Here is a 14,455-nt window from a genome sequence, read left to right on the forward strand (position 1 = left end):
GCACCCTCCTGGAGTGCTTTTGCCTGGCTGGAATGCGCTCTTGATTGTATTTCTTGCTTGTCCAAATGAAGACAGGGTCAGGTATAGGGATCCTTTAGCCCTCCAGATGTTGCCAAACTACAACTCCCACCATTCTGGTATTGGCCATGCCTGCTGGGACTGATGGGAGTTGTAGTTCACCAACATCTGGAGGGCCAAAGGATCCCTATACCTGACCCAGAACAAACTGGCAGGTGTTTCAGGGCAGGGGCATTTGTTAGGGGGTGGCCCAGGGAGGGTTAGCCCCTGGTCTTTTGCTTTTCCCTCTCTTTGTTTTTAAACTTATTTTACTTTGCCTACAGGTGGCTGAATGTACTGCAAAGTGCAGTCTGGGTAAGACCCCAGGCACCACCTTTGTCCAGTGGGCATATAGACATATTTTTTTTCTTAATAATGTTTGTTGTTTAGTTTGATTTTTGTGAATTGTATTGTTTTCATTGATGTATTTTTATACTTGTGTTTATTTTTCTTTGTAAGCCGCCGTGAGGGCCTTTGGCCGAAAGTTGGGATATAAATAAATTTATAATAATAATACAGAGGAATGTGAGAGTATGAAGAAATTAGCCTATTGTACAAAGGTTAAAGGTATATTTACTGCTCTGCTCTCCTTTGCTTCTGGCCTCTCCCACTGCTGGCATGTGGCCCCCGGAAGGCTGCCCAGAAGGGAATGTGGCCCTTAGACTGAAAAAGGTTCCCCACACTTTATGACCTTGCAGGCTCCTGAACTTTTTGAAAGCTTCCTGAGATTGCCCCCAATCTGAGCCAAGATTTCCCTAGGAAAAACATTCAGCACAGTACTAAACACCATTTCCAGGGACAAAGGAAGGTACCTTATACAGAGTTAGACAATTGGTCCATGCAGCTCAGGACTGGCTACTCTGGCAGTGCCTGTCCAAGATTTCAGACAGGAGCCTTTGCCAGCCCTACCTGGAGACGCTGGGGACTGGAACTGGAACCTTCTGCATGCAAAGCACGTGCTTATCAACCAGTGAGCTTTGGCCCTTCCCAAATGAAATGGCCAGCCAGAAATATAATTGGCACAAATGGGGGATGATTATACGGACACCAGCTGGCAGCAGTTTTGGATCAGCCTTTAAGCAGAGTAGGAGCACATTTGGCAATGTATTTAAAGAATGTGCTTCATACTAGGCAGATTTCTATTAAAAATAATATGAGACATATTAAAGCAAGTCCGCATTTTAACTCTGGGAATCCATTTACATGTAAATGAAATCATTTTACTTCTAAGAAAAATAACTGAACTCCTCTTTAGTTAGGCTCTGCAATATAGCAGGATCCTGTTTTAATCAAGCAATGGAGCCGTGCTAAGAATCATTTAAGTGCTGGAATTTATGAATGCGCTGAAGCCATGCAGTCTACCGCCAGCACATAACTCTGATGCTTAAAAGCTTGCACTGGCTGCCCATATGTTACCAGGCCAGGTTCAAGGTTCTTGTATTAATGTGCAAGACCCTTAACAATGTGGGTCCAGGATATCTTAAGGACAGCCTCATCCATCACTGAGATCTTTGGGGGATCTTGGGGTGGCCCACATGGCTTAGATGCACGGCTTGTAATGACTAGAACTGGTCTATTCAGTGTAGTGAATACTCCCTCCCAACTGAGATTGGACAGGCACCCTCCTTGCTGAACTCCAGGTGCATGACTAAGACTTGCTTGTTCCAGCAAACATTTTAAAGTATGTTCAGTTCTATGATAAAATTGCATGGTTTTACTGTTTCATTTTCTGGTTTTGAAGTACACTGCTCAGAAATGTGAAAAATTAAGTGGTATGCCAATGTCTTAAACAAAGAAAGAAATATCTGGCATGCAAGAAGGAAGGAAAGCAACAATGAAGACCTCTGCAGGGCTTGTACTTCATATTGGTGAAGGAGGCATTCATTTCCCTAGTAGAGCCACACCCTTCCGCATTTCACAACTGACACCTGTCAACATCTTCTACCAAAGATCACGGCCCAAGTCAAGGATGGGGAACCTGTGGCCATCCAGATATATTTGGACTCCAGGTCCCATCAGCCCATGCCACATGGCCAATGGGCAGGACTGATGGGAGTTGTAGTGGCTGTATTCATTTAGTTTGTCCTGCACTGATTTATAGACTGTTCTTCAGGATAATGATAAAGAATGAAAAAGTAATTGCCCTACAATACGTTGCCCAAAATTCAAAATACACCTGGGTGGCGGCAGCTTGTGAAATGGCAGGCTGCATGGACTCTTGATGTATTTATGCGCATTAGAGGCCAGATGTATCTCTCCCTCAGTAATTTAATGGCTAGAGCAGGCTTTGCCAACCTGGTGCCCTCCAGATGTCTTGGACTACAGCTCCCGTCAGCCCCGGCCAGCACAGCTATGCTGGAGTAGACAATATGGCTGTGCTGGCTGGAGTTGATGCGGGTTGCAAAACATCTGGAAAGCCTCAGGTCGGTAAAAGTTGGGCTAGAGCCAAGGGAAGAGAACTTTGTGAGTTGGTTGCTTGTCATCTTCGAGGAACTACTGGATCAGGGTGACTGAACTGCCCAGAGAATGGATTGTGTTCAAGTTAAGTCCTACTAAGAGTAGACCCATTGAAATTAATGAACCTAAGTCAGTCATGTCTATTAACTTCAGTGGGTCTACTCTGAGTAGGAATAGCATTGAATATCACCCTTTGTTGTTTTATTCATTATTACATTCATATCCCACCTTTCCTCTGAGGAGCTCAAGGTGGAGTACCTGGTACTCCCTAGTCCCCATTTCATCCTCACAACAGCCCTGTAAGGTAGGTCAGGCTAAGGTGACTGGCCCCAGGTGACCCAGTGAGCTTCACAGCTGAGTGGGGATTGGCACTCTGGTCTCCCAGGCCCTAACCACTACACCAAACTGGCTTTGATGGAGAAGAAGTGGCTTGCCTGGTGGAATGGAGTTGCTATGCTAGCTTCCTAGTAGGTGGGTCTCTGCTGTTTACTGAGAGGGATGGGGGAGGAGTGAGGTGGCAGGGAAGTTGGAGAGGTGCAAACGCACTGGTGGCACCAACCTGGTGACCCTGTTAGTGGGTTTGCACTGCGCCGACCTCCCTGCCACCTTGTCGCGCAACAGTGAATCATCTGTGAGCCACTTCTTGGGAGGCAGGTGGAGTTGGTTGACCTTCACCTCATTTTTATTGGGAAGCAATTCACAAGGTATGGGAACCTGGGTGTTTAAGTCATTTTAGTTAATCCCAGTGAATATTTATGCAGACACAACCTCCCACAGAGTTCAGTGGGGCTTATTCCCTGATTAAGTGCATGTAGAAGTGTACTTAGACCAGCTAATAAAATTGAATTTTATTTATTCATCCACAAACACAGACATGGTTTCTTCATTTGGTATGCAAGTCTGTGTCACAGAGGCTGGCACATAATCAACATTAACCTTCATCATAAGCTCCTTGGAGGGCCCCCCGTGGAACTGAAAGTGGAGGACACTATCTACTATATATTTTGGAAAGTTGTTTGTTTTCTACACAGTTGGACACTTCTTAAGATCTCATAACCAAATTTTGCATTATAATTCCTGAGATCAAGGAGCAGGTTTTTGTCCATGTTTGGATACAACTGGACACCATTTGGAATCATGATGGTGGACTGAACCTTTCAAAACTGCACTGATTTTAACCACTGATTTCAAAACTGCACTTTTTTTTTATTTGCTTCTTAGAATTTCCCGAGCAATGCTGGGTACAAGGCTGCTAGTGTCTTTATAAACAAATAAAACCTGTAAACATGCAGTGCCCCCCTTTTGCCCCCCTTTTGCCCCCCTTTTGCCCCCGCAGACAACTAAAATAAAAAAATCTTAAAATCTTCCCACTTCCTACACATTGCATTTCCTCAGTGACAACAGCAAGATGAAGTCACCTTATAGCTTCTGCAATCCTAGTGCTTTCTTTTCTTCGGTCGCTGGACAACCTGCCAATTAAATAGGAATAATCTAGGCCGCTGCAGAACACGCTGCCCACCGCGCTGAGAAGCAGGAGTTTGCTGTCATCGGCGGATGCGTTGCACAGTGCTCTCCGGACCTCCTTCATGATCTGTGGAGAACAAGAACAGCTTGTTGACACGCATAACTAAGGTGATCGCTGCCGCCCCCCCGCAATTGGACAAAGGGATAGTTGCATGGGGCTCTATCCAACATTCTCTGTCTGCTAACTAGGGATGGGGGAGACTATTCGCTAAATCGGATTTATTACCAGATTTTGACATAATTCAACAATCTGCATTGTTTTCGGACCAGGTTGCGGCTGTCATTGGCACAGCTTTTTTCTTTTTTAAAATCCGCACTGAATTTTATGTTACTGTCTTCATAATCTGCTTTCCTCTTAACTTAACTCAGTGGAACAAGTGCCTACAGCATAGGCATTTCATTAGCAATTATGTTTTTGTTTTTGTTGGAAAAAACCCGTGAATTGGCAACTGCACAAACAACCAGGAACAAAAAAATGATGGATCAGTACTGAAATTCAAATGGAGAGGAACCAGCTATCGAACCCCATCTCTAGTGCTAACCCTAACTGGTCACCTGACCCTAACACCAGGGCTCATGCACTAGCAGATGGGTGAGTTTTAATGCTGTGCAACAGAGGAATCCAACGCAAACTATTACGCAGCAAAGTTACCTGCAATCTGCTTATGCATTCTTCATGCGCAACAACATTCTGCTGTTAGGAAACTTTTCACCAGCAGAACAAGTATATCACTACGTGCTACACTGGATATAAGCCATGGTTTTCAGCTACATGGATCCCCCTCACTGCAAAAAACTGCATATTTCAAATATCTGCTGTATTCTGGGGTAGCTAATGTGGTGGCCTCCAGATGTTGTTGGACTTCAACCCCCATTGCTGTTGCCCACGGGTCATGCTTGCTGGGCTGATGGGAGTGAGAGTCCAACAACATCTGGAGTGCACCACATTGGCCAACCCTGCTCTATAGCCATTATTTATCAGATGCTTTCCAACTTTGAAAGCAAAATAAGGAGGCGGCAAATTTAAGTCCACTGGCTGGTTTGGGGCTTGCTAAGGCATCATGATGTCACTCCTGAAATAGCCCCCTCCTACTTATCTTCCAGAAAAGCTTGTCCTCTGCAACACAAAGGCATTGTGGAGTGGTGTGGACACCAGAAGAGCCTTGATAAGTGAGCTATTCACCCTTTTCATGCCTTCGGAAATTCAAAAAACGGTGTTAGACTCAATATTTGGAGCAGGGGTTGCCAACCCTTTTGGGCCCACAGGCACATTTGTAAACTGGAGGAACTGTTGGAGGTGCCACAGACTCACTGCAACCAAGCACACACCACAGGAGGAGCAGGATCATGCCCATTGCTTCTGTCTTTCCTGGTCACTACAATGTTCACAATGATTGGGGAACTCTGCCCTTTTAAACATATGAATATGTGTGTTGTTGTTAATAATATGTTTCAATTAGAAATTTTATAGACAGATTAATAAAAAAAAAGTATCTCCAAGCAGTGTACAAATAAAACTGGAGATAAAATACAGCTAAAATCCATACTTGACTAAAAACAAAATAGGTAAATTCATCATCATTAAAACCAAAGATAAAACCAATACAGTATTTAAAACAGGTATGTGACTAAATCACATGTCTGGATACGCTGAGTAGAAAACAAAAAAAGGTTTTCAGCAGACATTTTAAACAATATAGCAAGGGCGCCAGTCCAAAGTCAACAGGCAGGGAGTTCCACAGCACAGGTGCTGCCACACTGAAGGACTGACTCCTTGCAAATGCAAAGCAGACAGGTTCCGCAGATCGAAGCGATAAAATAGGCACATATGGGGCACTATTCATTGAGAGTGCATCTCGGAATATAGAGATGGTAAAGTCACCTTATTCAGCATATAACCCTCTTCATTCATGAACTGTGTTAAGGAGGCACCATATGATTAATGGGAAGCAGGGCTGCATCACTGCCCCGCCCATGGGGTACACCACTGACAACCTCAGATGTCCACATATTGGTGTGGATGTCTGCACTGACAAAGCTAGGCACGAGTAGCTGTGTGCACAGCAGTTTCCACGCAATTGGCCCTATTCCCCACTAATCACGTGGTGCATCCTACATGCAATTAACATGTCGAGAGGGCTGTATTCTATTGTTCTTCTATATAATTTATATTCACTCATATGCATTCTATGTACACATGGAAAAGACTTGAAAGGTTTTTCCCCTGTGGTCTATTCATTTGGGATAGGAGTGTTGCTCTTTCGTTTGGAGAGATTGGCAAGGCAACCTGAACAAACCGATTTAACTCAGGGCCCATCTGCACTATACATTTAAAATCCTATGATACCACTTTATTTATTTATTAATTATTTGATTTATATCCCACCCTTCCTTCCAGCAGTCATGGCTTCCCCCCAAGAATCCTGGGAGTTGTAGTTTGTTAAGGGTGCTGAGAGGAGACCCGTACTCCCCTGGGAATCTACTAATTCCAGAGTAGTTTAACAATCTCCCATGGTTAATGGTTCCATTGTTGTACCACTCTAAAAGTTAGGATTTCCCCCTGATGTTCAGTTGAAATCTGGTTTCCTGTAACTTGAGCCCATTATTCTGTGCCCTGCACTCTGGGACGATTGAGAAGAGATCCTGGCCCTCCTCTGTGTGGCAACCTTTCAAGTACTTGAACAGTGCTATCATATCTCCCCTAGCCTTCTCTTCTCAAGACTAAACATGCCCAGTTCTTTCAGTCTCTCCTCATAGGGCTTCGTTTCCAGTCCCTGCTCATCCTTGTTGTCCTCCTCTGAACCTGTTCCAGTTTGTCTGCATCCTTCTTAAAGTGTGGTGTCCAGAATTGGACACAGTACTCAAGATGAGGCCTAACCAGTGCCTAATAGATTGGAACCAATACTTCACACCATTTGGAAACTATAGTCTGTTACAGCTGCCTAAAATAGCATTTGCCTTTTTTGCAATGCATCACACTGTTGGCTAATATTCAGCTTATGATCAACATCGTATTGGTGAGCCAAGTATCCCCCATCTTATAACTGTGCATTTGGTTTCTTTTTCCTAAGTGTAGAACTTTGCACTTATTTCATTCTGTTGTTTTCAGCCCAATGCTCCAGCCTATCAAGAGCCCTCTGAATTTTGTTTCTGTCTTCCAAGGCATTAGCTATTCCTCCCAATTTTGCATCATCTGCAAATTTTATAAGTATTCCCTGCACCTCCTCATGCAAGCCATTAATAAAAATGTTGAAGAGCACTGGACCCAGGACCAAGCCCTGCGGTACCCTGCTTGTTACCTCTCCCTAGTCTGAGAAAGACCCATAGATAGGCACTCACTGAGTACAATTCTGTAGCCAACTGTGCGTCTACCTGATATTTGTTTCATCCAGCCTACATTTAGCTAGCTTGCTAATCAGAATATCATGGGACATTTTGTCAAAAGCTTTGATGAAATCAAGATATATTACGTCCACAGCATTCCCATAGTCTATCAGGGAGGTTACCTGATCAAAAAATGAGATAAGATTAGTCTGGCAGGATTTGTTCTTCAAAAATCCATGTTGGCTTCTAGTAATCATTGCATTGTTTTCAAGGTGTTTACATATTGACTTTTTTATAATCTGCTCCAGAATTTTCCACAGATCGATGTCAGGGTGACTGGTCTGTAGTTCCCTGGTTCCTCCTTTTTGCCCTTTTTGAAGATTGGGACAACATTAGCCCTCTTCCAGTTGTCCGGCACTTTACCCATCCTCCACAATTTTGCAAAGATAATAGACAGTGGTTCTGAGAGTTCTTCAGCCAGTTCCTTCAATACTCTAGGATCCAGTTCATCAGGTCCTGGAGATTTGAACTTGTTCAAAGTGATTAGGCATTCCTTGACCATTTGTCTATCAATCTTAAGCTGCAATCCTGCCCCTTCAACTTCATGTTTCCCAGAAGGGTCATAGACCCTCTTTTGGGAGAAGACTGAGCCAAAGTAGAAATTGAGCACTTCTGCCTTTTTGTCATCTGTTATCGTTCTGCCATCCTCATTGAGTAGCTGTACCACCATTTCTTTTCTCTGTCTTTTATTATGGATGTACCTGCTTTTTTGTTGCTTTTGGCATCTCTCGCTAACCTCAGCTCATTCTCAGCTTTAACCTTCCTGACGCCATCCCTGAAATTCTGTGCTACCTGTCTGTACTCTTCCTTTGTGGTCTGGACTTCCTTACACTTCCTGTATGTGTCCTTTTTCGTTTTCAGGTCATCTCTGAGCTTTCTGTGAAGCCACATTGGCTTCTTCTGCTGTCTTCCCCCTTTTTTCCTTGACAGAATTGTTTCCCATTGTGCCTTTAGATTTTCTTCGTTTAGAAACTCCCACCCATCTTGGTCTCCTTTTCTCATTAGAGTCACTTGCCATACAACCTTACTCGCCATTGTTCTGAATTTATTAAAATCAGCTTTCCTGAAGTCCAGGGTATGTGTATGGCTCAGCTTTTGCTTCCTTTAAAATCAAGTGGAGCATGGTCACTTTCCTCCAGAGTTCCTGTAACTGTCACTTCATCCACTAAGCCATCTCTGTTGGTTAGAATCAAGTCAAGGATAGCTGATCCTCTAGTTGCTTCCTCCATGTTCTGCAGGAGAAAGTTATCTCCAACACAAGTCAGGAATTTCTTGGAGGGGCCGTATTTGGCAGAATTTGTCTCCCAACAGACATCAGGGTAATTGAATTCCCCATTACTACTACATCATATCTCCTTGAAACATTGGCAATTTGCTTTGCAAAAAATTCACCCTCATCTTCTCCTTGATTGGGTAATCGGTAGTAGACTCCAACTACCATGTTCCTTTTAATCCTTGTCCCATTAATTTTAATCCAGATACTCTCGGTGGAGCTCCCAAGCTCATCCTCCTGTCTTTCAGTGCAGGATATATTTTTAACATATAGCACAACTCTGCCTCCCTTTCTATTCTTTCTGTTCTTTTTGAACTAGTTATATCCTTCAATTGCTGTATTCCAGTCATGATAGTCATCCCACCAAGTTTCAGTTATACCTATCAAGTTGTATTTACTCTCCTGTATTAAGAGTTCAAGTTCATCCTGTTTGTTTCCCATACTTTGGGCATTAGTATTCAGACATTGAAAGTCATGTGATTTATGGCCTGGCTTCTTTCCTACATTTTTATGAAGACTATTACTGGGCCCCATTAGAGCTGTTCCCTCAGTTCCTCATACTGTGCACAAGCCTTTGTTAGTCATTACCACCAAGTTTACATCTCCCTTCCCTTTAGGATTCAGTTTAAAGCTCTCCTGATGAATTTCTCCATGCTGTGACCAAACCCATTCTTCCCAGTTCTTGTGAGGTGCAACCCATCACTTGCCAGCAGTCCATCTTCCAGGAAGTGTAGCTTGTGGCCCCAGAATCCAAATCTCTCATGTTGTCACCACCTTCGTAGCCAGTCATTCACCCAGTGTATTTTTCTTTCCCTTCCCACTCCTCTTCTAAGTACTGGGAGGATGGGTGAGAAAACTATCTGGGCCCCAAAGTCCTTGAGTTTGCTTCCCAGAGCTTCAAAGTCTGATGTGATTTCTTCATAGCTCCGCTTGGCAGTATTATTTGTTCCCATGTGGATGAAAAGAAACGGATATCTCTCAGTGGGCTTTATGTGTGATGGCAACCCTTCCATCACATCTCTAATCCATCCTCCAGGGAGGCAGCATACCTGGTGAGTCTATGGATCTTCTCAGCATACTTGGGTTTCAATCCCACGCAGTAGGGAGTCTCCCACCACTAGTACTCTTCTCTTCTTCTTGTCATGGGGCATGGTTTCATTGGCTCTGCTTGACTGAGCTTCAGCATCTCGCTTGCTGTCGCGTGGGGTCTCCTGTAATTCTTCCCCTTCAGACTGTCCTCTAGTCTTTTCCTCAAGTGCCTAGAAGCAGTTCTGTAGTTCCACCGATGAAGGGTGTCTTCTCGCTCTTCTGCTCCTGTCACCCTTTTCCATGGAGTTTCCTCCACTTCGTTGTTGCTCTCCACAAAACTCCCCTTTTCTGCTTCAACATGCTGTTGGTCTTCCATCTCCTGTACTTCTCTTTGCTGTTGTTGTTCCAGCGTTCTATCTAAGAACTTTTCATTTTCTTTTACACTCTTCGGTGTGGCCACCCACCACTGCCATCTGCTTGCACTTGTACGCTATGTTGTTCTCAGACAGAAAAACAAACATTACACACACCTTGCAGGTCACCACCACTGCAATGTCCTTCCCATCATTACTGCCTTTCGTTCCCTTCTTTGTACTTGTATTGGAATGGCTTCTGCTTTGTCCTGTCCTCCTTCAGGATAAAGAAGAGAGTCCCACTGGTATGCGGTGCGCTCTCTGAGAGCTGACTGGCTTGTATCTTCTCTAGACCAGCTGACACAGCTTCTTCTGCTCTCCTCAGGAGTCAGAGAACAGAAGCCTTCCACCAGCCTTCTAAGTGGAGATTTTTATCCCAGTCTTCTACCTGTATAGGAACTGTTTTTACATCTGTAATGGCTTTTAATTGCTTTTACACATGCAATTGTTTTATATATGGTTTTATTGTATTGTGAAATTGCTTTGAGCTGCTTCATAGGAAATGAATCATAAAGCTTTCTTTCCACAAGCCTGCTGATCTTTTATCTCAGTCGGCATCCGTACTGGTTTTAATTGATTTTATGTATGGGCTGTTGCTGTTTTAAACTGCACGTAAGGTGATATTCCATGTTAGTCCTACTCAGAGTAGACCCACTGACATTAATGGGCACACCTAATTTAGGTTCATTAATTTCAATTGATCTATTCTGAGTAGGCCTTAGTTGAATCCAACCCATAGTCTTCATACATGCCATTTTTTAAAAAACTCCTTTTTATATATGTAACTGTTTTATATATCTTTTAATTATATTGTAAATCGGAATACCCCATGGAAAGCAATTCATGAAATAAATAAATAAATAAAAATAATAACAAATAATATTAATAATGCTAACAATAATACTATCCACTACAAAGAATACTACTACTACTACTACTACTACTACTACTACTACTATCAACAAAACAACAACAACAACAATTACTACTACTATCCTGCTGGCTCTACAAGCAATCGTAATAATGATAATAGTAATGATAAAAATAATATCCTGCCAGCTTCCAAACATTAGGGGAGTCCCTTCTCTGTGTCCTGCCTACAGAGGAGGTATGGCTGGTTAAGTAGAGACAGGGCCTTTTCAGTGGCAGCACTGAACACCTTGCCCCATGATGTGAGGTTGGCCCCTCCCTTCACTATGTTTTTTTAAAAAAGTTCCAATAGGTTTTTAGTTTTTGAGAAGATTTCATAATAATTTGATTTTAACTACTCCCTGTCACTTTCACTGATCTTTTTTTTTTTTTTGAGTTGTAATTTTAAATGCTGCCGTGAGCGATGCTTTGCATCAGAAGGACAGGGTATAAATTGTCTTGATAAAATAAATCAGAAGCTAAGTGTTTTTTAAACACCTGTTTTCCCACTCAGGATCATTTCAATTGCTGAAAATTCCCACCTGCCTCATTCATGTTCAGAAATTGCTTGCTGGTTAGGGCGGTGCTGCTATACCAGCTTCCTGACAGGGTAGTTGCTGCTTTAGACTGAATTTTTAATTTTTTGAAAAAAAAAATTGTCCACAGCATAAAGATGTTAAAAATACTAAGTAGTTTACAAATGCTTTTGCAGGTATATTCTGCAATATGTCATTGATGCAATAATAATGCATTAGTGGTGGCTTTATATTTGACTGTCCTCACATCATTCCGCTTTATTAGTTATTCTGCAATGCTTCCCCAGTCTTCTGTGATGTTTCCCAATGAGATGCTTGTGCTACCTGTGGGGGGGGCATTCTTGTGATGTAGCATAACAAAAGTGAGACAACCCCCCCCAACATTTGTGGTATTAGAAATTACAGGATTTCAGTGGAAGCTGTGGGACATGCACTGACTGGAAATAAGCAGCATGTCTGCCTTGAAACTGTTGCAGGTGCAAACCGTATTGAAAGAGGGATCATGTATAAGCACCCTGACACCACCATGAGCAAAAATCATCATGAATGCACAATGAAAATAATGTCTGGAAGGGCTGCTGGTTGCTACAGTGGGAAACAGTAAAAGCATCCAAGGGGACAGTTTCTTGAAAGTTCAGACTAAAACTGGGAGCGGATTCTACTGCCCCACTGACATGGAGCCACCAGCTGCCACCAGATGGCTTTAAAAGAGGATTGGACAAATATATGGAGGATAAGGCTATCAGTGGCTACTAACCATGATGGCTATGGTTAGCCTACAGGCAGCATGCTACTGAATACCAGTTGCTGGAAACCGTAGGAGGGGAGAGTGCTCTTGCACTCAGGTCCAGCTTGTGGGCTTTCCACAGGTATCTGGTTGGCTGCTGTGAGAACAGGACACTGGGCTATATGGGCCACTAGCCTGATCCAGCCTGGGTCTTCTTATGTTCTTAGGAACCCGTTGTTGGAATCAAACACCCGTCAGCCCCAGCAGCATAGGATGATGGCAGCTGTAGTCCAACAACATCTGGAGGACAAGAGATTCCATCCTCCTGCCCGTGCAAAGAAGGAGATATGCTTAAATACCTTCATAAAAGTGTTCCCCTAAAACCTTCATTTGCCTCACTTTAATTTCTCATTTCAGACAGCCCTGAAGAAACAATTTTAACAGCCCATTACTGCGGAAGCTTGGCTCTTTTGCCAGGCAAAATATTTGTCCTGGTTTGTTGTTGTTGTTGTTGTTTTATCCATGAAAAGAACTGAAATACAATCATCAGGTTCTGAGGCTGCGTTAATTAATTGAGGATAAAGCAGCAGAAGCTGCTGCCTTGAGAAAACAAAGCCCTAATGGAAACTGCGATTTCAGAATGTGGAGCAGAGATTCAAAAAGCTTTGGGGAAGTGGCCCTTGATGGGGGACTCCTTTGATCAATAATCAAGGCGGTAAACAAGCCTGGAGTCATTTGAGTGGAATTTATAAAGCATTATATTCTCCAGATTTTTTATGAATTGTGGCTCCCCACCCGCACTTTGTTGTATTTTGGTGATAGGATATATTGCTGTTTTATGTATCTCTACTGACATGCTTATCAGCTTATGAACCTTCACAGTCTAGGATTAAGAACGTAAGAAGAGCCTGGCTGCTGGATCAGGCCAACCAGTGGCCAACCAGATGCCCAAGGGAAGCCCACAGGCAGGACCTGAGCACAACAGCACTCTCCTTGTTTGTCCTTGTGATGGCATTGGTGGAGTTGAAGCTCAGTGCAATGACCGATGCAAGAGCCAGTGTGATGTAGAGTGTTAGAGTGTTGGGCTAAGACAGGGGAGACCCAGGTTTCAAATCCCTACTTAGTCATGAAGCTCACTGGGTAACTGAGGACCAGTCACTCTCCCCATCCCAGCCTAACCTACCTTACTTGATTATTATGTAGATATAATGTGTGTGTGTGGAGGAATACCTGAACTTCCTAGAGGAAGTGCAGGTTGAAAAGGTCATACATAAATAAAATACCAGTTTCAAGAGGAATGATGTAAGACTCGTTCATATGTGACTGTTCATTGCTTTGCAACTGTGACATGAAGCAAATATGATGCCAATGCTGGGTGGGGGATTGGGATGTGCTAGAACTCCGCTATCAATTGTTCCATTAATGCACTTATTCTCTATAGTTGTGGATTGGATTCTGATGCAGTGATTTGCTACAGCTATTTTTGAAAATTGATTTTTTTTAAAAAAAACCCTCTAAAATATAGATATTTCAATTCAAAATATCAATATTTCCTTTAAAATTATTGATATTTTCTTTCAAGATACTGATAATAGCAATCTGTTTTGTGAGGGGAAAAAACAGATCAGTAAAAGCAGTGTGTAGTGGACAAACAATGAACTCTAATTGATACTGGCCTGTTAGGTCGATCGAATGCTTTTGAACCAACCCTGGCCAACGGATCCCATCCCTAGTGAGGGTCCAGGTTGGCTCTAGAGGGGCAACCACTGGCACCACACTAAGGGCCCATCAAGGCCTGGCACTGACCTTGACAGACAGGTTCTTCCCCTGAGAGCTCAAGAGCCATCAACCAGGCTCCACTTCCTAACCTATGACCACCATGCACTGAAAGGCAGTCTCTACTTCCTGCATTTCAAAACCTCTCAGAGGCTTTGAGACATTGCTTGGTGTCAAACGTATGGCACCTGCAAGAAATGAGTTGCCATCCAGAGCACCTTTATCTCCAACTGCCATGCCGATAAACGAGATCCTCATGAACTAGCTTTGGGTGTATGTAGTTGATGGTCTGGATGAGCTAGGGATGGAAAGATCTGCCAATTTTTGTTCTCTTAGTTTTTCATTTTTCCCATCTTTAATTCAGTTCTCC

General features: G+C 43.2%; 1 protein-coding gene across 3 annotated transcripts in view; it reads right to left on the minus strand.

The window, feature by feature from the left end:
* CDYL2 (chromodomain Y like 2) overlaps positions 1-14,455 on the minus strand; it is a 115,553-nt gene that overhangs the window by 16,665 nt on the left and 84,433 nt on the right. For all 3 annotated transcript variants that reach the window (XM_061594164.1, XM_061594162.1, XM_061594163.1), the window contains exon 4: positions 3,933-4,105. In XM_061594164.1, the coding sequence (XP_061450148.1) occupies positions 3,933-4,105 (173 nt within the window). The remainder of the gene's footprint in view (positions 1-3,932; positions 4,106-14,455) is intronic.

The sequence above is a fragment of the Rhineura floridana genome, chromosome 13 (assembly GCF_030035675.1).
Source record: "Rhineura floridana isolate rRhiFlo1 chromosome 13, rRhiFlo1.hap2, whole genome shotgun sequence".
NCBI lineage: Eukaryota > Metazoa > Chordata > Lepidosauria > Squamata > Rhineuridae > Rhineura > Rhineura floridana.